General features: G+C 46.0%; 1 protein-coding gene across 2 annotated transcripts in view; it reads left to right on the top strand.

Moving 5' to 3' along the window:
- LOC138665260 (gastrula zinc finger protein XlCGF57.1-like) overlaps positions 1-23221 on the top strand; it is a 64022-nt gene extending 40801 nt beyond the window's left edge. For both annotated transcript variants that reach the window (XM_069752576.1, XM_069752577.1), the window contains exons 5-7: positions 8002-8099; positions 9841-9949; positions 21201-23221. In XM_069752576.1, coding sequence (XP_069608677.1) covers positions 8002-8099; positions 9841-9949; positions 21201-22306 — 1313 coding nt within the window. In that variant the 3' untranslated portion in view covers positions 22307-23221. The remainder of the gene's footprint in view (positions 1-8001; positions 8100-9840; positions 9950-21200) is intronic.
- The last annotated feature ends 1491 nt before the right edge of the window (positions 23222-24712 follow it).

The raw sequence follows: 24712 nt of genomic DNA, 5'->3' as shown, positions 1-24712 counted from the left end.
TCAGCAGGAGGAGGAGAGGAGCAGAGTGTAGGCCGAAGCCTGCACTGGTGGCAGCTTTTGTTCTGTTGTGCCAGCGTGGCTTGTGCTGGACACGTTGCCGACTACACAGCAGGGGAACAGCTGGCGGTGCTGAACCCCATTGACACATCAGCTAGTGTTTTTTCTGTGTAGACAACACTTCCAGGTGGCAACTGACAGTGTTGAAACCCAGGGAATCAAAGAGGAGCAGAGTGTAGGCCGAAGCCTGCAGTGGAGCAAGTTGAAAGGGAACCTTTAACCCCCCCCCCCCCCCAGGCATTTGTTGCTGAAAGAGCCATCTTGTACAGCAGTAATACTGCACATGGCAAATGGTGGCTCTGAAAATTATGCTCCTTGCAAACGCTGAAGTACACACTCATATAATGTGTCCCCTCACACTGTCAAACCGTCCCGGAAGTGGGACTTTCCTTTGTAATGTGACACAGCAAAGCCGTCATTCCAACCCCCTTGGTGCCGTGCGCCACCTCCTCAACGTTGTTTGGTTCTGTCACGGAGCCCGCGCTGTAATGTTATCCCTTGGCCATGCACAGTTAGCGGTGCCCGTCTTCTGATATCATGTAGGTGTCAGGCTGGCAGTGCCTGTGCGTCCAAGCTGCCCGAGATCCAACATTGCAGTGTCATCTAATGTAGTCCCACTGCGGGCCAGGGATCCATGGGCATGCGCAGTGCATATCATCGCCTCTCACTCACCTCCTTCCTGCTTCTTCAGACTGTGCGGCGTCACGGCCGTGGCATGCTATTAGGGATCAGCTGACGCCGCCTAGTCTGAAGAAGCGTGAAGAAGGGGAGTGAGAGGCTAGTATATGCACTGCGCATGGCCATGGATACCAGGCCCACTGTGGGATCACATTAGACGACACTGCGAGGTGGGATTTCGGGCAGCGTGGACGCACAGGCGCAGCCAGGACGACAACAAATGATGTCAGAGGACGGGCAGCGCAAACTGTGCATGGCCAAGGGATAACATAACAGCGCAGGGTCCATGACGGAATCAAACAACGCTAAGGAGCCAGCGCACGGTGGCAAGGGGGTAGCAATGACGGCTGTGCTGCGTCACATTACAAAGGAAAGTCCCACCTCCGGGACGGTTGGACGGTGTGAGGGGACACATTACATGAGTGTGTAGTTCAGCGTTTGCAAGGAGCATAATTTCAAGAGCGACCTTTCCCTTGTGCTGTATTAGTGCTGCACATGGTGGCTCTTTCAGTAACAAACGCCTAGGGGGGGGGGGGGGACAGGTCCCCTTACATTTTAGTTGTGCCAGCGTGGCGGTCGCATGACACGTTGCCGGATAGACAGCTGGGGATCAGCTGACGTTACTGAACCCCAATAACAGAGGAGCGACTGTTAACTGTGCACACAGCACTTCCAGGCACCAACTGGCGGTGTTAGAGCCCAGGGACAGCAGGAGGAGCAGATTGGAGGTATTGCCGCACACACAGCTGGGGATCAGCTGACGTTACTGAACCCCAATAACAGAGGAGCGACTGTTAACTGTGCACACAGCACTTCCAGGCACCAACTGGCGGTGTTAGAGCCCAGGGACAGCAGGAGGAGCAGATTGGAGGTATTGCCGCACACACAGCTGGGGATCAGCTGACGTTACTGAACCCCAATAACAGAGGAGCGACTGTTAACTGTGCACACAGCACTTCCAGGCACCAACTGGCGGTGTTAGAGCCCAGGGTCAGCAGGAGGAGCAGAGGAACAGAGTGTAGGCCGAAGCCTGATTGGAGCAAGTTGAAAGGGAACCTTTAACCCCCCCCAAGACGTTTGTAGCTGAAAGAGCCATCTTGTGCAGCACTAAGGATGCAAAAGGAAAAGGTTGCTCTTTTAATTATGCTCCTTGCAAACACTGAAGTAAACACTAAAAATGTGTCCCCTTATACCGTTCAACCGTCCCGGAGGTGCGAATTTCCTTCGTAATGGGACACAGCACAGCTGTCATTCCTATCCCCTTGGTGCCGTGCGCTGCCTCCTCAGCGTTGTTTTAAGCTGTCACGGAGCCTGCGCTGTTCTGTTAGCCCTTGGCCATGCCCAATTAGCGCTGCCTGTCTTCTGACATAATTTGGTGTCAGGCTGTCAGTGCCTGTGCGTCCACGCTGCTCCAGATCCCACCTCGCAGTCTCGTCTAACGTAATCCCACTGCGGGCCTTGGATCCATGGGCATGCACAGTGCATATACTCGACTCTCACTCCCCTCCTTCCCTCTTCTTCAGACTGTGCGGTGTCACGGCCGTGGCATGCTATTAGGGATCAGCTGACGGCGCACAGTCTAAAGAAGGCGGAGGGAAATGAGCGAGAGCCCGAGGGGAAGATATGCACTGCGCATGCCCATGGATCCCAGGCCCGCAGTGTGACTCAATCAGAAGACACTGCGAGGCGGGATCTCGGGCAGCGCTGCCGCACAGGCGCAGCCAGCCTGACACCAAATTATGTCAGAAGACAGGCAGCGCAAATAGGGCATGCCCAAGGGATAACAGAACAGCGCAGGCTCCGTGACAGCTTAAAACAACGCTGAGGAGGCAGCGCATGGCACCAAGGGGGTAGGAATGACGGCTGTGCTGCGTCACATTACGAAGGAAAGTCCCAGCTCCGGGACGGTATAACGGTATCAGTGAACACATTTTATAAGTGTTGAGTTCTGCGTGTGCAAGGAGCTAAACTAAAAGAGCTACCTTTTCCTTGTGCAGCATTACTGCTGCACAAGATGGCTCTTTCAGTAACAAACGACGGGGGGGGGGGGGGGGACAGGTTCCCTTACATTTAGGTTGTTGTGCCAGCGTGGCGGTCGCAGGACACATTGCCGGCTACACAGCTGGGGATCAGCTGACGTTACTGAAACCCAATAACACTGGGTCGTATGTTTTTACTGTGCAGCCTGCACTTCTGAGCCGCAACTGGCGGTGTTGGAGCCCAGGAATAGCAGTTCAGGTGGTAGAAAGATGAACACAGCAGGAGACCTGGATGACACCCAATTACTTAATCAGGCAGAGGAGTGGCAAATTCCTGCGAGATCCAGGCCTGGATTTTCAGGAAAGTAAGCCGGTCAACGTTATCGGAGGACAGTCGCATGCGACGGTCTGTTAGTACACCACCTGCGGCACTAAAGACACGTTCCGATAAGACACTAGCCGCAGGGCAAGCCAGCACCTCCAATGCATACTGGCTTAGCTCTGGCCATGTATCCAGCTTAGAGACCCAAAACTTGAACGGGGAAGAGCCGTCTGGGAGTACAGTAAGAGGGCAAGCCATGTAGTCTGTCACCATCTGACGGAACCGTTGCCTCCTGCTGACTGGAGCCGCCGGTGATGGTGTAGACATTTGGGGCGGGCACACAAAAGTGTGCCAGAGTTGTGCCATACTGGGCTTGCCTTGGGCAGAGGCACTGCTTCTGCTCCCTCTTTGGGCAGAGCCTCCCCCACTGCCTCGACGCACTGAGCTGCTTTGTAAAGCACTAGCAGCACTCCTCTCAGTTGGACAGGAGAAGATGATGGAATTCACCAGTGTGTCGTGGTACTCCCGCAATTAACGCTCCCGGGTCAACGCTGGGATGAGGTTTTGGACGTTGTCCCGGTAGCGAGGATCGAGGAGGGTGAACACCCAATAATCAGGCATGTTGAGAATGTGGTCGATGCGGCGGTCGTTTCTCAGGCACTGCAGCATGAAATCCACCATGTGCTGCAGACTGCCAACTGGCCCAGAAACGCTGTCCCCTGCTTGAGACATGATCTCTGCCCGCTCGTCATCACCCTACCCTCGCTGTACACACTGACCACTGGACAATTGTGTCGCTCCCTCCTCTGGACGGAGCTCTTCCTCCTCCATTGACGCCTCCTCATCCTCCTCACAAATTGGCCCCTGCGTACCCCTTTGTGAGGAACCACGTGGCGCTGACTCTCCAGAAGCTGATGGAAAAGGTGACTCCTCATCCTCCACCTCTTCCACAACATCATCCCTTAACCCTTGCAAAGTTTGCTGAAGCAGGCAGATAAGGGGGACAGTCATGCTGACTAGTGCATCATCTGCACTTGCCATCCGCGTGGAATAATCAAAAGGACGCAAAACCTGGCAGACGTCCTTCATAGTGGCCCACTCTGTGGTTGTGAAGTCTGATCGGCGCTGACTGCGACTTCTTTGCGCCTGATGCAGTTGGTACTCCATAACTGCTTGCTGCTGCTCACACAACCGCTCCAACATATGTAACGTGGAATTCCACCGGGTAGGTAGGTCACATATGATGCGGTGTTCCGGAAGGCGGAATCGGCGCTGCAGAGCAGCAATGCGGGATCTGGCCAAGCTGGAACGCCGCAAGTGAGCACACTCTAGGCGGACCTTGTGCAGCAGGGCATCAAGATCCGGATAGTCCCTCAGAAAACTCTGCACAACCAAATTGAGCACATGTGCCAGACATGGGATGTGAGTGAGGTTGCCAAGGGCCAAAGCTGCCACCAGATTTCGGCCATTGTCACACACTACCATGCCTGGCTGGAGATTCGCTGGCAGTAACCACACATCGCTCTCCTGCTTGATGGCATTCCAGAGCTCCTGCGCTGTGTGGCTTCGATTCCCCAATGAAACAAGTTTCAAGACGGCCTGCTGACGTTTGGTCACGGCTGTGCTCATGTCGGTCATAGGTAAACGTTCACGGGTCCATGTGGAGGTGGACTGTGACGGCTCCTGCAGAGTTGATTCTGAGGAACTTGTGTAAGAGGAGGAGTCAATGCGTACAGACTGGATTCCTGCAATCCTTGGAGTGGGCAGGACACGTCCTGCGCCACTCGCACGATCTGTACCTGGCTCAACAACATTAACCCAATGGGCAGTGAGGGAAACGTATCGCCCCCTCCATGCTGACTGGTCCACGCATCGGTGGTGAGGTGGACCTTACTACTGTCGGCGTTCAGTAGCGCATGTTTTATGTTTCCCTCAACATGCCTGTGCAGGGCAGGGACAGCTTGCCTGCTGAAGTAAAAGCGGCTGGGCACCTTGTACTGTGGGACTGCCAATGCCATCAAGTCACGGAAGCTGTCAGTCTCCACCAGCCTGAACGAGAGCATTTCCAGGGACAACAGTTTGGCAATGCCTGCATTCAGAGCCTGTGCTCGGGGGTGGTTGGCCGAGAATGCCCGCCTTTTCTCCCATGCCTGTACTACCGATGGCTGTAGAGTAGACTGGGAGTGTGAGGATGACTGGGAAGGTGGTGCTGTGGGTGGAATTACACAAGGTCTCTGGACAACAGTGCCAGAGGTTCTTCCATGGCGATCCTGGGAGGAAGCCAAACCAGCTGTGCGTGAGCTGGAGGAAGAGGCAACACGAACTGAAGAGGTGGTAGCTGCCGCTGTTGGTTGGCCTACATCTTCAGTCTGTTTCTGTAACTCCACCGCGTGCCTGGTCCGCACATGTTTCCACATATTTGTGGTATTGAGGTTGCTGACATTTTTCCCTCTTTTTACTTTCTGATGACACAGCTTGCATTTGACAAAACAAATGTCATCTGCAACTGTGTCAAAAAAGGACCAGGCACTGCAAGTCTTGGGAGCGCCCTTTTTGGCTTTGGAAAGAGACAGGCTCCTAACGGGTGCCAAAGTGGAGGCTACAGGCTCCGCAGTCTTCCCCCTCCCTCTCCCTCTTTGGCCCGTAAGGGGAATCTCTTCCTCAGAGCTGCTCCCACCACCTTCCTGTTCCTCACGCCACGATGGGTCAACGACCTCATCATCTCCACTACCCTCTGCCACCAACTGCTCCTCCTGGGTAGTCTCGGCAGCACAGTACGCACCAGAAAGCGGCACCTGAGTTTCATCATCAGATGCGTACTGCGCTGTGGTCACCGGAGGCACTGGCCCACCCGCCTCTTCAGAGTCAGAGAGACAAAGCTGTTGGGCATCACTGCACACTGCCTCTTCTTCCATTTCTCTAATGCTGCTTGGCTGGCCCCCTGTTTCCAAGCCAAGAGATTCAGAGAACAGAAGTAGAGACGGCTCCTGTCCTGGGCTCTCTGACTGCCTGGCCAATTTGGCAGGTGGTGAAGAGACAGATGGCTGCTCTCCAGTGGTCTGTGCCTGAGAGGATGTGGCACTAACTGAAGTCGACGCCGAGGCGTTAGCTGCCATCCACCCGACAACGGCTTCAATTTGGTCTTCACGCAGCAGCGGTGCACGGCGCTCTCCGACAAAGCTGCGCATGAAGGACTGTTCCCTGCTGAAACTGAGTGACGACGAGTCACCGGCGCCCGCAGCAGGCACAGAATCACCACGTCCTCTCCCTGCTCCTCTCCCTGCTCCGCGCCCACGCCCACGTGCCTTACTTCCTGCCCTCTTCATCTTGGTTGACAGATAAAGATAAGCAGAAAAGTACTAAGGCCTTAGTGTGCTTATTCCTGAAATGCTCCTCCTAACAGGTGTAAGAAACACTAATGTTGTAAAGTGTGGACTAAACTTTATTATTTTTCAAATGTGGCCTACACAAGTGTTAAGTTGTGTTTGGTGAACTTTACTTTTTTTTTTTTGCAGATCGGGCTACAGAGCGACTTTAACTCACACGGGGACCGTGCAGACAGCGCTGCAAGGCCCAAAAAACCTCCTCTAGGTTATCCTATTTAGTGTTTTTCCACTATTTAGCTGGAGACGGGTGGAAAGACACTAATAGGGAAATTTTTTTTTACATTTTAAACAGACTGCACTATTTGAAAAAAAGGAATTTTTTTTTCAAGGTATGAGGCAGTAACGCACCCTGAGCTGAATCCAACCGGCTATGGCTGCACACAGACTACAGGGCGAGCTGCGCTCACACAGAGACCGTGCAGACAGCCGTAAACGGCGCTGCAAGGCCCAATAAACTCCCTCTAGGTTATCCTATGTAGTGTTTTTCCACAATTTAGCTGGAGACGGGTGGAAAAACACTAGTAGGAAAATTTTTTTTAAAATTTTAAACTAGCTGCACTATTTGAAAAAAATGAAATTTTTTTTCAAGGTATGAGGCAGTAACGCACCCTGAGCTGAATCCAACCGGCTATGGCTGCACACAGACTACAGGGCGAGCTGCGCTCACACAGAGACCGTGCAGACAGCCGTAAACGGCGCTGCAAGGCCCAAAAAAAACCCTCTAGGTTAGCCTATGTAGTGTTTTTCCACAATTTAGCTGGAGACGGGTGGAAAAACACCAATAGGAAATTTGAGAAAAAATGTGCAGCAGGCTGCACTATGAGCAAAAAAGGACAACTGTGTGAGGCAGTGTGAACCCCCCCTGAGCTGAATACAACCGGGTATATGGCTGCACACAGACTACAGAGTGAGCTGCACACACACACACAGAGAGACCTTGCAGAACGCTGTTAAAACAGCGCTGCAAGGCAAGAGCAAGGTGAACAGTGAAGAACACACAGCGTTTTGCTAAATTAGCCTTTGGAAAGGAAAATAAAGCAATTAGCTATCTCAACTGGCCCTCAGTTAGAACACAGCGTCCTGTCCCTAACTGAAATCACAGCAGAGTGAGCGCAAAATGGCGGCAGCGTTTTTTATAGTGCAGAGTGACATCATTTCAGCAGCCAATCACAGCCTTGCCAGTACTTACATGCCCACCATGCTAAACAGGATGTGCCCACACTTCCAATCATTCCTCATTGGCTGCTGCGTTCAGTTTGAATTCTGGGAACTTCCGATTCCGGTATCCGATACGCGGGAAGTATCGGAATTCGGTATCGGAATTCCGATACCGCAAATATCGGCCGATACCCGATACTTGCGGTATCGGAATGCTTAACACTAATCATGACACAAATGATTTTGCATGATAAGAATCATTCATATCTTTGGAAACATCTATTTTCGAATGTCTCTTTCCTTGCGAGTGTCCCAATTGATCGTTATGGGGAAAATCTAAGGCCACTCTTTGTGACAGATGATGATCCCATTTTCTTGTAAGCGATCTTGGCTTCACTTGTAAATAATGAGTTTCCTACAGATGTATCCAGTTGGAGAAATCAACCAAGATGTTCTAGCCCTCTGTATTCCCAGGATTGTCCAGAAGAACAAAACTACGATGACCTACAGGATCATCAGGTAGATGGAGCTAACGTCTGTGTGGATTATTTGTTCAAATTTCGCTCACTAAATCTAGTGGGACTTTCTATGGGGGGAAACAGACTCTGTGACCCCTGCTAATGAAACAAATTTGGTCAGCATAGGCTGATTTGATTAAATTAATGGGTGAAGACCTTTCCATTTAGGTCTGTGGGAGATTACGGTAACACCCAAGCAAGCAGCTCTGCCATACTTACCAAAGACTTTTTTAAAGGGGCTCTCCCAAGAAATGAAAACAATAACTCCTTTGATTAGCAAATCTCACTGTGATATACTATGATAATAGGATGATAATAGGACATGTGCCTGGTAATATTCCCCGTTGAAAGCTCTGCTGCTGTTACATGGAGATAGTTTAACACTACATGGAATGTACAGCGGGTGAAACAAGTATTGAACATGTCACCAATTTTCTAAGTGCACTTTTTTTTCTCAGACATCCCACTGACCTACAGAATTTCATTGATCCATGTACTCTTCAGTTTTAAAAACAGATCAGTGTCTCCAATCCATGAGACCCAGAACATGTCCAATTACCATCCATTATGCAGATCAAATTCGGCCATTAAAGTCTATGGGGATCCGTATTAAACGGATGACACAAGTAAGACATTCTTTGTACTTCAGAGTTCCATTCCAGTTTCATCCATTTTTAACTGATCCATTACTAAGAGTCAATGGATAAAAAGTTCAGTCTACCAGCTTCAGTGAAAAAGCAGATCAGAAAAAAACTGATGCAACAAGCACTCTGCAATCGTACCCATTTAAAGGGAATTTGTGAGGTCATTTTTGCATACCCTACTAATGGTATCCTGAAATAGGGCTTGGGCAGCCCTCTCAAGATATGTAACTTTTATTAATGTATGTTACCCCATTGTGGTGCTGTAAGCCCCTGAATATTCGCACACCGGCTAGTCAAACATTTGTTAATGCCAAATGAATATTCACTCCTTCCCCCACCCATAATCTTGCCCAACTCTTTGAACCGGCGTCAGCAATTCAGTCAGACTGCCATATGGCCGAGAACTGCATAACAGTTGCATAGAAATACATGTTGTTATGCATAGGTCAGGAGGGCAGACGGCCAGTCCGTGGATTGTGGTGCGATCCTTGGGCAAGTAATATGGCAGTCTGACTGCACCCAATCAGTGAAGTCGGCCCAGAGGGGTGGACGGGATTATGGGTGAGGGAACGGGTGAATATTCATTTGGTATTATCAAACATTTGTCTAGCCCGAGTGCAACCATAAACTTTCAGGGCCTTACAGCTACACAACGGGGTAGCGTTCATCAAGAAAACTTACATATTCTGAAAGCGCTACGAAAGCCCTATTTCAGGATACTATTAGTAGGGTATGCAAAAATTACCTGTCAGATTTAAGGAGCTGAGCAAGCCCTTGACATTCTACTGTGTAAATAAGAGAGTAATACATACACATTTTTTGTACATATTTCTAAAGGCATCTAACAGTTAACGGTTTTTGGGAGTGTAGAAAGAGATGTTTGGATTCCTTTAAGATCTGTCTTGATTTGGAGGCACTGTGGAGGTTGCAGAGGCCTTTTTAAGTTATCACTTCCTGTTGCGATTACCTGGTGGGAGAAGGATAATCTACTATCTATGACTGTTTTATTTCATATATGTCTTATGACACTACAAACCTTTCTTTTTTGCATAAAAATAAATTAATATAATTTCTTATTTGGTTTGCATGTGGAATCAGGATGAAGATCTTCTAAACCTTAAGATTAAAATTATTGAAGAAGAAGAAATTAATATAAGTAGTGATCACACATGTAAGGAAGAGAACATTCCTGTTGAAATTAGCCCAGGTGAGTAAAAATAAGAGAATACCTGAAAAAAAAATCAGATTCCATACCTGAAAAAAAATCACTTTCTCATTTTTTCTCCTTGTAACAATTACTAGCTAGCCATAGCTTTAGGCCAGGGTCACACGTGCAAGAAAATCGCATGAGTCTCGCATCTCAATACCCGGCACTGCCGCCGGCACTCATTACCGGAGCGTTCAGCTGCATAGAAATACATGCAGTCGCACTCTCCGGTCCCGAATGCCGGCGGCAGTGCCGCGTATTGAGATGCGAGACCTGTGCAAGTTTCTCTCACGTGTGACCCCAGCCTTTTTTTTTTTTCCAAAGAACTTTATTGGGATTTTGAATTTTAACCTGGAGAGGAGGGGGAGGGGAACGAAGGGAGGGGAGGAGAGGAGAGGGAAGGATAGGAGTGAAGGAAAGAAGGGGAGGGTAAATACAACATACTATGCGTAGAAATAATTCAACTTAGAGTGAAGCAAGGGACGCAACCCTTGAAGGCAATTAGGCAAGAAACGAGTCATCAACAGTTTATCTAAACGATGTAAAGAGACGGTCCTTATGAAAAAACTTGTTAACATCAAGCAACTACGGCTACGAAACCGACGTTTAACATGAGAGGGGAACGAGAGAAAGTCTTGTGAACATTTTCATCTTATATTGAGACGTAAACCAAGTTAATTATGTTGGTTGCTCAAGGAGGATAATGCTGCTCCCATATATGCCACTTTTGGTAAAATTTGCTAAATTCGTTATTAAGCAGGGCAAATTTGAGTTCAAATTCTCTATGTTGCATCATGAGTTTGACAACGAAGGCTGCATTGGGCAGTGTGGGCTTTTTCCAGTGGAAGGCAATGGATTTCTTAGCTACTGAACAGAGATGTAGGGTTATGCGCAATAGGGATCTGTCGATAGAATTAGTGTCTAAGGAGAGAAGGGCTAATTGTGGGGAGAGGGTAGAAGGAGATCCTGACAAGTTAGAGATGATTGAGGATATTTCCAGCCAAAAGAGGGCCACTGTGGGGCAGCTCCAAAAGATATGTAGTAAGTCGCCTTTATGGCCACAGTTCCTCCAACAAAGGGGTGAGTTGGATGTGCTAATGTGAGACAGTCTTGCTGGAGTGTAGTACCACCTGGAGCACACCTTAAAGTGTGTTTCCAGAAGAGACATTGAAATTGATGATTGGTATGATGCCGAAAAGGCCTCCTCCCAATCGTCTGTAGAGGCCTGGAGGCCTAGGGATTTCTCCCAGGTTATTAGAGCTGCGCTTTTGACCAGTGATGAATCTTTATTGAAGCTATTGTAGATGAACTTGTGACTCCAGAAGATTGGGTGATTTGGATTGGATAATATTTTTGAGGAAGACTCCGAGAATTTCAATTTGAAGTTGAGAAATAGACTTAGGTTTTCCCTCAGGATCATGTAGTGAAGGAAAAGAGACGAGGGGGCGTTGAATTTGTTTTTTAGTGAACTGAAGTCAATAAATTTAGACCCAGTGTAAATGTCGCCAAGGGTTTGAATTTTTAAGTCAGCCCATATGGGGGGTAGGACAAGATTCAGAATTGAATAGATAAATAGCAGGGATAGTTTGAGTTGGACAGGGTTGTTTTTAACCCCATCTTCCTTTTTTAGAATTGAGGACCATGCGAGAGAAATCACCTGAAAAATTGGGTGGTTGTGGGTTTTGATGGGGGAACTAGATATAGCTTTGAGAATGATGGATTTAAGGGGTTTTCTTCCGTTGATCTCTACCTCCAAGTCGAGCCATGCGGGTTCATTCTGGTCTGACCACCAAGGTGAGCTTTGTTTTAGTAGAAGCGTATTATAGTGGGCCGTAATATTTGGGAGATCCATTCCTCCGTGGATTTTTGTTTTGTAAAGGGATCTAGTATTAGTTCTGGGCTTTTTATCGTTCCAGATGTATTTGTTTAGCCTTGATTGGATTTTATGCAGGAAAGATGCGGGGATGGGAAGGGGAATACATCTAAGGATATACAAGATTTTTGGTAGGGTAAACATCTTAACTGTTAGGTTTCTTCCCCACCAGGATAAACTTTTGTCATTAAAAGTGTTGCAATCCTTTTTAAGTATTTCATCTATCTTCCCCAAGTTTGAGGAGATAGTCTTATCAAGGTTTTTGTTAATTATGATCCCTAGGTATGGGAATTCTTCATTACACCACTTGTATGTTATTACCTTTTTCAAGGAATTGATTTCCTTTTTGCAGAGATGGATGGGTAGGATGTTAGATTTTGAGCCGTTGATTTTGAATTTGGAAAGAGATGCAAAGTTTTCAAGTTCTTTGATGGTTTCTAGAGTGGAGACGGATGGATTGGTAAGGGTTAGGATAATGTCGTCTGCAAATAAACTAAGTTTATGATGACGTTTGTTGGTGGATATGCCTGTAATGAGAGAATTCTGCCTGATACGTTCCGCCAGGGGTTCAAGTGCCAAATTGAAGAGTAAGGGGGATAAGGGGCAGCCTTGTCTAGTGCCATTGTTAATAAGGAAGGGGTCTGAGATATGATTATTGCAGGTGACTTTGGCTGTAGGACCTTGGTATAATGTCATAAATGAAGAGATAAGTTTGTCATTAAAACCAAATTTTTGAAGGGTTTGTTTGAGAAAGCTCCAATCTATACGATCAAAGGCCTTTTCGGCGTCTAAAGAGACAAAAACTGTGGGGGTTTTGGATTTATTAGTGAGTTTGATTTGATTCAATATCCTTCTGGTGGCGTCGGCAGGTTGCCGATTTTTAATAAACCCCATTTGATCATTGACTATCAATCTAGGGAGGATGACGCTAAGTCTATTGGCCAAGATTTTTGAGAACAACTTGATGTCCGTGTTCAGGAGGGATATAGGCCTATAGCTACTAGTATCCATAGGGTTAGCTGCTTGCTTTGGGATAAGGACGATTAAAGCCTCCAACATTTCTGGAGGGAAGGAACCTGAATCAGAAACATAATTAAATAGTTTAACCAGGTGAGGTGTTAGGTTTTTTTCAAAAGCTTTGTAATATGAATTACAAAAGCCATCTGGCCCTGGGGATTTTTGCGGTTTGAGGTGATTGATGGCCTCTTCAACTTCTGAGGAAGAGAAAGGGGCTGATAGGGATTCAATTTCTTCTTTTGTGAGGGAAGGAAGGTTGATGTTGGCAAGATAGGATTTAATGTCCGAGTCTTTTGGTGGGGGGGATGTTGGGTCTAGATTAAGGTTATATAATTTAGAATAATATTTGGAAAATTCATTAACTATATCTTGGGGGTGGGACAAAGTGGTGTTGTCGGAAAGGGAAGAAATTCTATTAATTTTGTTATGGATTCTAAGTTTTTTTATTCTATTTGCCATGTATTTGGTTGGCTTGTTCAGGGAGGAATATACTTTAAAATTGGAAGAATTAAGGGCAGCTTCGTAAGGTAGGAAGAGGAGGTATCTTAAATCTTGCCTAAGGGAGTTTAAATCTGTTAGGAGTTTAGGTGAGGAAGAAGGAAGGCTAATTAGGGACTTTTCCAGGTCACGGATGTCTTTTTGAAGTTTCTTAATTTTTGCCCTTTTTTCCTTTTTTATTTTAGAAGATATGTTTATTAGAGTACCTCTAATAACAGCTTTATGGGCGCACCAATTGGTTGCGGGGTTGGTGATTTCTAGAGGGTTTTCGTTGAAAAAATGGGAAATATTATTTTGGATCGTGTTCGCATGAATGGAATCGTGAATAATAAATGAGCTGCATTTCCATGTTTTAGAATTTTTTAGGGAGGGGCCAAGGATAACTTCTCCGGTGACGGGGGCATGATCCGACAGAGTTCTATCCCCTATGTCTACTTTTTTGAATTTTTCCAGAGAGAAAATGTCTGACAATATTAGATCAATCCTGGATGCCGAATGGTGGACCGAAGAAAAATGAGTATACTCTCTAGATGTGGAATTAAGACATCTGAAAGTGTCATAGAGCTCACTTTTGTCCAGCCACCGATTCAGGTCCTCTGAGGCTGGTCTCAGGCCAGAAGAAGAGTCAAGTGTTTTGTCAGGGGTGACATTAAAGTCGCCTAGGAAGATGAGGTTACCCTTTTTAACCTTGTTGATTTTCTTCAGGAGCTTGGACAGAAAGCTAATCTGGTTTTTGTTTGGAGCATATGTGTTGATTATAGTACAGTCTTGGCCGTTAATATTGCATAGCAGGATGTGATATCTGCCTTTTGGATCAGCATATTCCTCAATGAGCTCGAAAGGTACACTATTCCTGATCAGGGTGATCACCCCCGCTTTTTTGCTGGAGTTACAGGCCTCAAAAATATGAGGAAAGCTACGGTGATTAAAGTAGGGGTGATTCCCCGCCAGGAATTTTGTCTCTTGTATGCATGCGATGTCTGTCTGAAGACTGATCAACTCTCTCCACAGAGCATGTCTTTTTTGTGGGCTATTCAGCCCTCTAACATTATCGGAGAGTATTTTGAATGACATATTTACAAAATAGGACAAAAAAGGCTGATGTAACCTAGTAGGAGACAAGCATAAAGTCACAGCAGGAATAGAAGGACCTAAATATAACTTTTCCCTAGTCTATCCACAGATCAACCAAAACTTGGTGGGTACCTAGGGAGAAGAAAGGTCAGAACAAAACTGGTAGGTCGCAGAACTACCTAGAAAAAAGGTAAAGGGGGGTTAGTACATGTGGACGAGAACAAGGGGTTTATCCCAAAATATGATGAAAAAAGGGGGGGAAGGAGACCCCTTAAGATGGAAGATAAAAATTTAAAAAAGAACATATTTGATTAACGGCCCAATGATTTGACGAAGTCCATTCCTTCATCAACCGAGTATATCGGGATGATTTTTTCCGTGAAGGAGACTAGAAGTTTGAGCGGGAAGCCCCATCTATACTTAATGCCTGAGGGCTGAGGTGACTGGCCTGAACTCTCTGCGGCCTTCCAGGGTGTCTTTGGAAAAATCAGGAAATACCTTCAGATTTTTGTAGGGGTCTGGGAAGGATTTTTTATCCCTCAAGTAAGATAGAATGGCCTCCTTAGTCTTGAAGAAATGAACTTTGAGAATAGTATCTCTAGGTAGGTCAGCGGGGACCTTAGGAGGTTTTGGCAGTCGGTGAGCCCTGTCAATTGATAGGTCCAGGTCTGATAGATCGGGCAAGGCTGATTTAAATATGTCTTTTATATGTTGAGATAACTGATCTTGGGGCACATCTTCAGGGATACCTCTGATTTTTAAGTTATTTCTTCTACTTCTGTCCTCCAAGTCGGCCATCTTGGAGCGTAGGTTCTTCAATTCAATGTTAACTCGGTCAAGTTCGTCAAATGAGATTGATGACCTGTGTTCGAGCCTGTTGATCCTTTCCTGATGTTTGGATAATTGTCTGTCTAAGTTGTCTATTTTATCGTCTAATTTGTCACAGTATTTTTGGAAGTTAATATCCATTTCCGTCTTTATTGTTTTGACGGCGATATTTAATTTTTCGTCCATTTTAGATGCTTGCTTATTAAGTAAATCTTCGTAGTCTGGCGGATTAGAGCTTACGAAGGGGCCTGGGGTATCATATTTGGTTTTGCTCTTCATGGGGGTTGAATTTGGAGAGGTGTCACTAGAGTCAATCTCGTCTTCTACTCCAGAGTAATTTTCCACAGGTGTGTATTTCTCACTTATTGCGCCTGGGTTCGATCTTTTTAGGCTATATGATGAGTCCATTTTTATTGGGGAAGGTTTACTGGTTGGAGACTTGCTAAAGGAATCATATTCTAGAAGGTTAGGAAGGTCTCTCCTGGGAGACCTGGATCTGGGCCTGGGAGAGGAGAAGGAGTTGTGTCTAGTTTTTTCCTGGTCTCTGCGACTCAGGGTTTTTTCTTGTTTCTGACTATATTGGGATCTTAGTGGTGCAGTTGGGACGGTTTTTCCTTTGGGTTTAGTGCCGCTCATGTTGACAGATAGAAGGCTTGAAAGCCGTTGGTACCTTAGCTGAATTTGTTCTGATGTAATTGAGATGAATGCAATGGCACTGAGTTTTAGCCTTTTCCCTTGATTATCTGTTAATGCAGGAAATGGTGCACCTTGTTATAAGAGGTCAGATGAGAAAATACTGTAAGATTCACTAAGCAGGTTAATTTTTGTAGTTTTGGTGCAGGACTTAGAGTTTAGAGCTGTTGTTCTCTGTTATCAGGTCTGGGGAGCAGACAACAAAATGGCCCCTGCGTATGAATACCTGAATATTTTTGCCAGGACTTCTTCCCTTAGGCAGCTAGTTAGAGATCTTAGGACTTTTGGTTTATTGGTTGTTTACTTATTTATTTATTTATTGTGAGACCGAGTTTAGGGGGGGGGGATTATTTATGCCCTTAGCTTATGTGCTTATATGGGGGCTTGGAATGTAAGAAGGAGAGGTGGAGGGGGATCGAACCTGTGACCTCCCAGTACTACGTTGTTGGAATGCGCCCCAGGGATTGCCCGGCAGGTCCGGGATTGCTGGGGAGGGTGAGAGACAGGGCCCGCTGGAAGGGTCAGGAGCTGGGGCTGTTACCTCCTTCAGCACCACTGCAGCTCCGGTATCTCCTGCTCAGATCTCCGTCGCCGGAGATATCTTCGGCGGCGCCAGCGGAGACACGGGCTCAGGATGAGGGGGCGGAGCTTCGGGTCTCCGTACGAGACCGAAGCTCCAGTACTTGCCGCGTTGGTGAATGCGGTCCGGGTCTTTTACTCCGGGAGTGACGGCTGGGGGATCCTCTGACGGCGGCTGCAGGTACGGAGTTCGCCGCTGCTGCGGCTCTGTGATGTTTGTCGGCGCCTGACAGGCGCTGGCGGTGGAGTCCCGGCGGCGTTGTACCTGGTGCGGCAGGAGACTTCCGTCCTCTTCTGTCCCCTATGCTCCGGAGCCGGTCTTCTGGGGATAGCCGCTGTGTCTTCTGCCGGAGCAACCGGCCGGCTGTCTGTGTTTAGGTTATGGACGCCGCTGCAGCTCTGCTCTCTCTGCCTGCAGGTATCGGCTGCTAGGGTAGGGTCCCCCGGCGGCGTTGCAAGCCTGGGACTATTTTGTCAGACTCTGGCTGGTGCAGGGGTCCCAGGTGTTCCGTCTGTTTTCTCCTATACCCGGTGATCGGTCTTGGGACCCCTGGAAGGGGGAGATGAGTCCGTTGTGGCCGTTTATTTCTGTGGACAGGAGGCAGAAATTCCTCTTAAGGGCGGCGCGGATGAATCCGCTGGGCGGCAGGCCTGAGGCCTAGACGCGCTGGTGCAGCTTTGGGGCTTTGGAGCCCTGAATGAGGAGAAAATGTCCCGGGATTAGGTTGAAGGGGGTCTCTGGTGTGTCAGCTGATGTTGAAAGGGGTCTTTGTGGCGTGGGGGTCTCCTTGATGCGGTGGAAGTAGGTTATTTGGGTCAAAACCCCAGGAGCTCTCTCTTCACAGGTGCTTCTCCATCAGCACCGAAGCCACGCCCCCGTGACCCCAGCCTTTTAACCCCTTCATGACCCAGCCTATTTTGACCTTAAAGACCTTGCCGTTTTTTGCAATTCTGACCAGTGTCCCTTTATGAGGTAATAACTCAGGAACGCTTCAACGGATCCTAGCGGTTCTGAGATTGTTTTTTCGTGACATATTGGGCTTCATGTTAGTGGTAAATTTAGGTCAATAAATTCTGCGTTTATTTGTGATAAAAACGGAAATTTGGCGAAAATTTTGAAAATTTCGCAATTTTCACATTTTGAATTTTTAATCTGTTAAACTAGAGAGCTATGTGACACAAAATAGTTAATAAATAACATTTCCCACATGTATACTTTACATCAGCACAATTTTGGAAACAAAATTTTTTTTTGCTAGGAAGTTATAAGGGTTAAAATTTGACCAGCGATTTCTCATTTTTACAACGAAATTTACAAAACCATTTTTTTAGGGACCACCTCACATTTGAAGTCACTTTGAGGGGTCTATATGGCTGAAAATACCCAAAAGTGACACCATTCTAAAAACTGCACCCCTCAAGGTACTCAAAACCACATTCAAGAAGTTTATTAACCCTTCAGGTGCTTCACAGCAGCAGAAGCAACATGGAAGGAAAAAATGAACATTTAACTTTTTAGTCACAAAAATTATCTTTTAGCAACAATTTTTTTATTTTTCCAATGGTAAAAGGAGAAACTGAACCACGAAAGTTGTTGTCCAATTTGTCCTGAGTACGCTGATACCTCATATGTGGGGGTAAACCACTGTTTGGGCGCACGGCAGGGCTTGGAAGGGAAGGAGCGCCATTTGACTTTTTGAATAAAAAATTGGCTCCACTCTTTAGCGGACACCATGTCACGTTTGGAGAGCCCCCGTGTGCCTAAAAATTGGAGCTCCCCCACAAGTGACCCCATTTTGGAAACTAGACCCCCCAAGGAACTTATCTAGATGCCTAGTGAGCACTTTAAACCCTCAGGTGCTTCACAAATTGATCTGTAAAAATGAAAAAGTACTTTTTTTTCACACAAAAAATTCTTTTCGCCTCAATTTTTTCATTTTCACATGGGCAATAGGATAAAATTTGTTGGGCAATTTCTCCCGAGTACGCCGATACCTCATATGTGGGGGTAAACCACTGTTTGGGCACACGGCAGGGCTCGGAAGGGAAGGCGTGCCATTTGACTTTTTGAATGGAAAATTAGCTCCAATTGTTAGCGGACACCATGTCGCGTTTGGAGAGCCCCTGTGTGCCTAAACATTGGAGATCCCCCACAAGTGACCCCATTTTGGAAACTAGACCCCCCAAGGAACTTATCCAGATGCATATTGAGCACTTTAAACCCCCAGGTGCTTCACAGAAGTTTATAACGCAGAGCCATGAAAATAAAAAATAATTTTTCTTTCCTCAAAAATGATTTTTTAGCCTGGAATTTCCTATTTTGCCAAGGGTAATAGGAGAAATTGGACCCCAAATGTTGTTGTCCAGTTTGTCCTGAGTACACTGATACCCCATATGTGGGGGTAAACCACTGTTTAGGCGCACGGTAGGGCTCGGAAGGGAAGGCACGCCATTTGGCTTTTTAAATGGAAAATTAGCTCCAATCATTAGCGGACACCATGTCACGTTTGGAGAGCTCCTGTGTGCCTAAACATTGGAGATCCCCCAGAAATGACCCCATTTTGGAAACTAGACCCCCAAAGGAACTAATCTAGATGTGTGGTGAGGACTTTGAACCCCCAAGTGCTTCACAGAAGTTTATAACGCAGAGCCATGAAAATAAAATAAAAAAATTATTTTCTCAAAAATGATCTTTTAGCCTGCAATTTTTTATTTTCCCAAGGGTAACAGGAGAAATTTGACCCCAAAAGTTGTTGTCCAGTTTCTCCTGAGTACGGTGATACCCCATATGTGGGGGTAAACTACTGTTTGGGCACATGCCAGGGCTCGGAATTGAAGTAGTGACGTTTTGAAATGCAGACTTTGATGGAATGCTCTGCGGGCGTCACGTTGCGTTTGCAGAGCCCCTGATGTGGCTAAACAGTAGAAACCCCCCACAAGTGACCCCATTTTGGAAACTAGACCCCGAAAGGAACTTATCTAGATGTGTGTTGAGCACTTTGAACCCCCAAGTGCTTCACAGAAGTTTACAATGCAGAGCCGTGAAAATAATAAATACGTTTTCTTTCCTCAAAAATAATTATTTAGCCCAGAATTTTTTATTTTCCCAAGGGTTACAGGAGAAATTGGACCCCAAAAGTTGTTGTCCAGTTTCTCCTGAGTACGCTGATACCCCATGTGTGGAGGTAAACCACTGTTTGGGCACACGTCGGGGCTCAGAAGGGAAGTAGTGACTTTTGAAATGCAGAATTTGATGGAATGGTCTGCGGGCGTCACTTTGCGTTTGCAGAGCCCCTGGTGTTCCTAAACAGTAGAAACCCCCCACAAGTGACCCCATTTTAGAAACTAGACCCCCCAAGGAACTTATCTAGATATGTGGTGAGCACTTTGAACCCCCAAGTGCTTCACAGACGTTTACAACGCGGAGCCGTGAAAATAAAAAATCATTTTTCTTTCCTCAAAAATGATGTTTTAGCAAGCATTTTTTTATTTTCACAAGGGTAACAGGATAAATTGGACCCCAGTAATTGTTGCGCAGTTTATCCTGAGTATGCTGGTACCCCATATGTGGGGGTAAACCACTGTTTGGGCACACGTCGGGGCTCGGAATTGAGGGAGCACCATTTGACTTTTTGAATACGAGATTGGCTGGAATCAATGGTGGCGCCATGTTGCGTTTGGAGACCCCTGATGTGCCTAAACAGTGGAAACCCCTCAATTCTACCTCCAACACTAACCCCAACACACCCCTAACCCTAATCCCAACTGTAGCCATAACCCTAATCACACCCCTAACCACAACCCTAATTCCAACCCTAACCCTAAGGCTATGTGCCCACGTTGCGGATTCGTGTGAGATTTTTCAGCATCATTTTTGAAAAATCCGTGGGTAAAAGGCACTGCGTTTTACCGGCGGATTTTCCGCGGATTTCCAGTGTTTTTTGTGCGGATTTCACCTGCGGATTCCTATTGAGGAACAGGTGTAAAACGCTGCGGAATCCGCACAAAGAATTGACATGCTGCGGAAAATACAACGCAGCGTTTCAGCGCGTTTCAGCACATTAGTGTTTCCAGCCATGGCCGATGATATTGCTGCATCGGCCATGGCTGAATTGTAATATTTCACCAGTTATAATAGGTGAAATATTACAAATCGCTCTGATTGGCAGTTTCACTTTCAACAGCCAATCAGAGCGATCGTAGCCACGGGGGGGTGAAGCCACCCCCCCCCTGGGCTAAGCTACCACTCCCCCTGTCCCTGCAGATCGGGTGAAATGGGAGTTAACCCTATCACCCGATCTGCAGGGACGCGATCTTTCCATGACGCCACATAGGCGTCATGGGTCGGATTGGCACCGACTTTCATGACGCCTACGTGGCGTCATGGGTCGGGAAGGGGTTAACAAAGCTCCTTAGGAGCAGTGTTTTTGGATACATATGCTTGCTAGAGCAGCAGTTCAAAGAATCTTCAGAAAGAGCATGGACTATGCAGTTATAGCAGCGGGTTTAACTTAATGTTTATGAGGGAATGAAGCAAAATAAGGTAAGTATGTTACAAGTATGTTTAACTTTCAAAACACTGATCAATAATTAAGTTTTAAAAAATGAAGCTACTCCTTAATAAATGTATAGTACTTGAAGCTTTATGTGAGGAATATGAGAAAATTAAGCTACTCTCCTCCTTTCCAGATGGCCACAACAAGGATTTGGGACAAAGTCTCTTTTCCTCCGCAACCTGTGAAGAAAATGAAAATAATCACTATCAATGTTTAGGGTGTGGGAAATGGTTTAAACACAGATTAAATCAGAAAACTCTCACAGAAGAGACACATTTTCGATGTTCACAATGTAGGAAACATTCTAAGCAGAAATCAGGTCTTGCTGAGCATCAGAAAATTCACACAGGAGAGAAACCATTTTCATGTTTGGATTTTCGCCAAGATTTTGCCAAGAAATCATGTCGTGTAGAACATAAGAAAAATGATAAAGGTGAAAAACAGTTTTCATGTTCAGAATGTGGGAAATGTTTTACAAAGAAGTCAAATTTAGTTCAACATCAGATCATCCATACAGGAAAGAAGCCATTTTCATGTTCCAAATGTGGAAAATGTTTCACCAAGAAATATGGTTTGGTTAACCATTATTGGGTTCACACAGGGGAGAAGCCATTTTCATGTCCTGAATGTGGAAAATCATTTACCCAGAAATCGGATCTTGTCAAACATCATAGAAGTCACACAGGGGAGAGGCCGTTTTCATGTACAGAATGTGGAAAAAGTTTTACTCAGAAATCAGATCTTTATAAACATCAGAAAATTCACACAGGAGAGAAGCCATTTTCATGTTCAGAATGTGAGAAATGTTTTACCAAGAAATCCGATCTTATTAAACATCAGAGAATTCACACTGGAGAGAGGCCATTTTCATGTCCTGAATGTGGAAAATCTTTCACTCAGAAATCAGATCTTGTAAAGCATCATAGAAGTCATACAGGGGAAAAGCCATTTCCATGTTCAGAATGCAGTAAACGTTTTGCTCTCAAATCAGGTCTTGTTAAGCATCAAAGAATCCACACAGGAGAGAAGCCATTTCCATGCTCAGAATGTGCTAAATGCTTTGCCAAGAAATCAGCTCTTCTTAAACATCAGAGAATTCACACAGGAGAGAGGCCATTTCCATGTTTGGTGTGCGGAAAAAGTTTTACCCAGAAATCTGTACTTCAAAAACATGAGAGAATTCATAAGGTGGTGGCAATTCCTAACATTTCACAGAACAAGAGTCTTCCCAGCACTTGAACTCTTCGATTTGGATGGACTAGCTCTTGATCTTTCACCTGCTATACTTGCATGTTGTCAGAATACAAGAAAAGTAGTGCACAGAACATTATTTTTTTTTTATTTGACGTTGCTGTATGAGATTTTTCTTTTGCGGGTCAAACTGTACTTTGCGTTATGTTTTTATACATTTACATTAGTGTTTAACTTGTATTCAGTTTTATTTTGAAGAAAAACAATTTCTACAGTTTTCATCATTTTATGGCCCTATTATAAATATATTGTTAAGCTTTTTAAAAATACCCAATATATGTATCTTATTTAATGCTTATAATAATTTATTTTTTCGTAAAAACAAAAAAAAAGTGTTTACATGTGTTATTTTATTATTGGGCCTGCATTGTGTCACAGTTTCTCCTTTTAGACTCCACAATTACAGGTGATGGTGGCATTCAAAGTGTTAAGTGGCAGAGATCAATAGTTACTCTGATTTCCACCATTGGGACAGAACTGTACCTTTTATTACAGCATTAGTCCACTCTCCGTATCATGCTTCATCAAAATATTAGAAAAAAATATCTACATTTTTCAAGAAACAATTATACATTTGTCCAATAAGCAGGGTTTCCAATTGCAATTGAGTAGAATTAAACATATATTCACAGGCGGGAATTTTTAAAGGGTCTCTATCAGAACAGAATAACTGTTCAAACCAAGTAGAGGCGCCCGGTGCTTGATGGAGGAGCCAAATATTTATATACACCTTTACCCCCCCACCACCACCGATCTAGTAATGGCTGCATGCAGGCATCTTGTTACTAGAGGTACCGTCACACTAGACGATATCGCTAGCGATCCGTGACGTTGCAGCGTCCTGGCTAGCGATATCGTCCAGTGTGACAGGCAGCAGCGGTCAGGCCCCTGCTGTGCTGTCGCTGGTCGGGGAAGAAAGTCCAGAACTTTGTTTCGTCGCTGGACTCCCCACAGACATCGCTGAATCGGCGTGTGTGACACCGATTCAGCGATGTCTTCGCTGGTAACCAGGGTAAACATCGGGTTACTAAGCGCAGGGCCGCGCTTAGTAACCCGATGTTTACCCTGGTTACCATCCTAAAAGTAAAAAAACAACCACTACATACTTACCTACCGCTGTCTGTCCTCGGCGCTCTGCTTCTCTGGTCTGGCTGTGACGTCACCGCTCTGCTTTCCGGCTGCCCGGCGCTCACAGCCAGTACAGAGAAGCAGAGCGCCGGGGACAGACTGCGGTAGGTAAGTATGTAGTGGTTGTTTTTTTACTTTTAGGATGGTAACCAGGGTAAACATCGGGTTACTAAGCGCGGCCCTGCGCTTAGTAACCCGATGTTTACCCTGGTTACCGGGGACCTCAGGATCGTTGGTCGCTGGAGAGCGGTCTGTGTGACAGCTCTCCAGCGACCAAACAGCGACGCTGCAGCGATCCGGATCGTTGTCGGTATCGCTGCAGCGTCGCTTAGTGTGACGGTACCTTAAGATTTCAGAGAATTTGGACCTAGGAAAATTGGATGAGAATTAATTTGTTAACCAGGGTTATCTGCTGTCTGTCATTCCTCAACTGATTGTTTAGAGCCATGATGTGGATTAGATTAGGATTTAGGTGCATCAGTTTCACTCATTATCTACCTCCAATGCAAGTGAACAAAGGTTTTGTAACTATTCACATGCATCAGGATGTGCAGAGAATATCCATTTGTGACTTTATCAACCTGAAACCAAAAGTCATAGAAAAGGAAAAACAGTCGTTTTGTACTGACACTATAAAGAAGTACTCTGAATCCCCAAAGAGCAGTGGACTACCAGAGGATGGATCTTGATGTTGTGTAGTGATCTCCAAAGTATATGTAGAAAAAAAGGATTTTTTTTACAGAAATACTAAAGTTCAAGTATCCTCCTACAGCTAGTTTCACACTAGCGTTTATGCGGGCTGCGGACTTCCTCCATGAAGCCCTGCCCACTGCTGCGCCTCTTCGTTCAGCTCCGCCTATGGCTGCATGCGGCGTGCGCACCCTATCTTTAACATTGGATACGCAGGCCATGCCGCCGTATGCGGATAAACGCTAGTGTGAAACTAGCCTTACTAGAGATGAGCTGATTGATTTTCTGGTCTCTGTTCCATTGTCCAGGTCAGTTGTGCCTGGGAGCTAGTTGAGAGGCCCGCAAATGTCTTACCCTCCAGAATCCCCGCCTTTCACCAGTCATGTGTGTTGTAGCAAGGAGTCAGATTTAATTTACAGCAGTTGACCCAGTGCTGTACATAGATGACATTTGGTATAAAGGTCCACATGCCAGCTTGTACGGTCCAATTAGGGGTTTGTAACTTGGTATTACTTGAATCTTCGTAAAATTCTAGAAATATAGACAGAACATCACTTGTTCATTTTATTTTATCTA

Source organism: Ranitomeya imitator, chromosome 2, assembly GCF_032444005.1.
Source record: "Ranitomeya imitator isolate aRanImi1 chromosome 2, aRanImi1.pri, whole genome shotgun sequence".
Lineage (NCBI taxonomy): Eukaryota > Metazoa > Chordata > Amphibia > Anura > Dendrobatidae > Ranitomeya > Ranitomeya imitator.
This window is presented reverse-complemented; position numbering and strand designations above follow the sequence as displayed.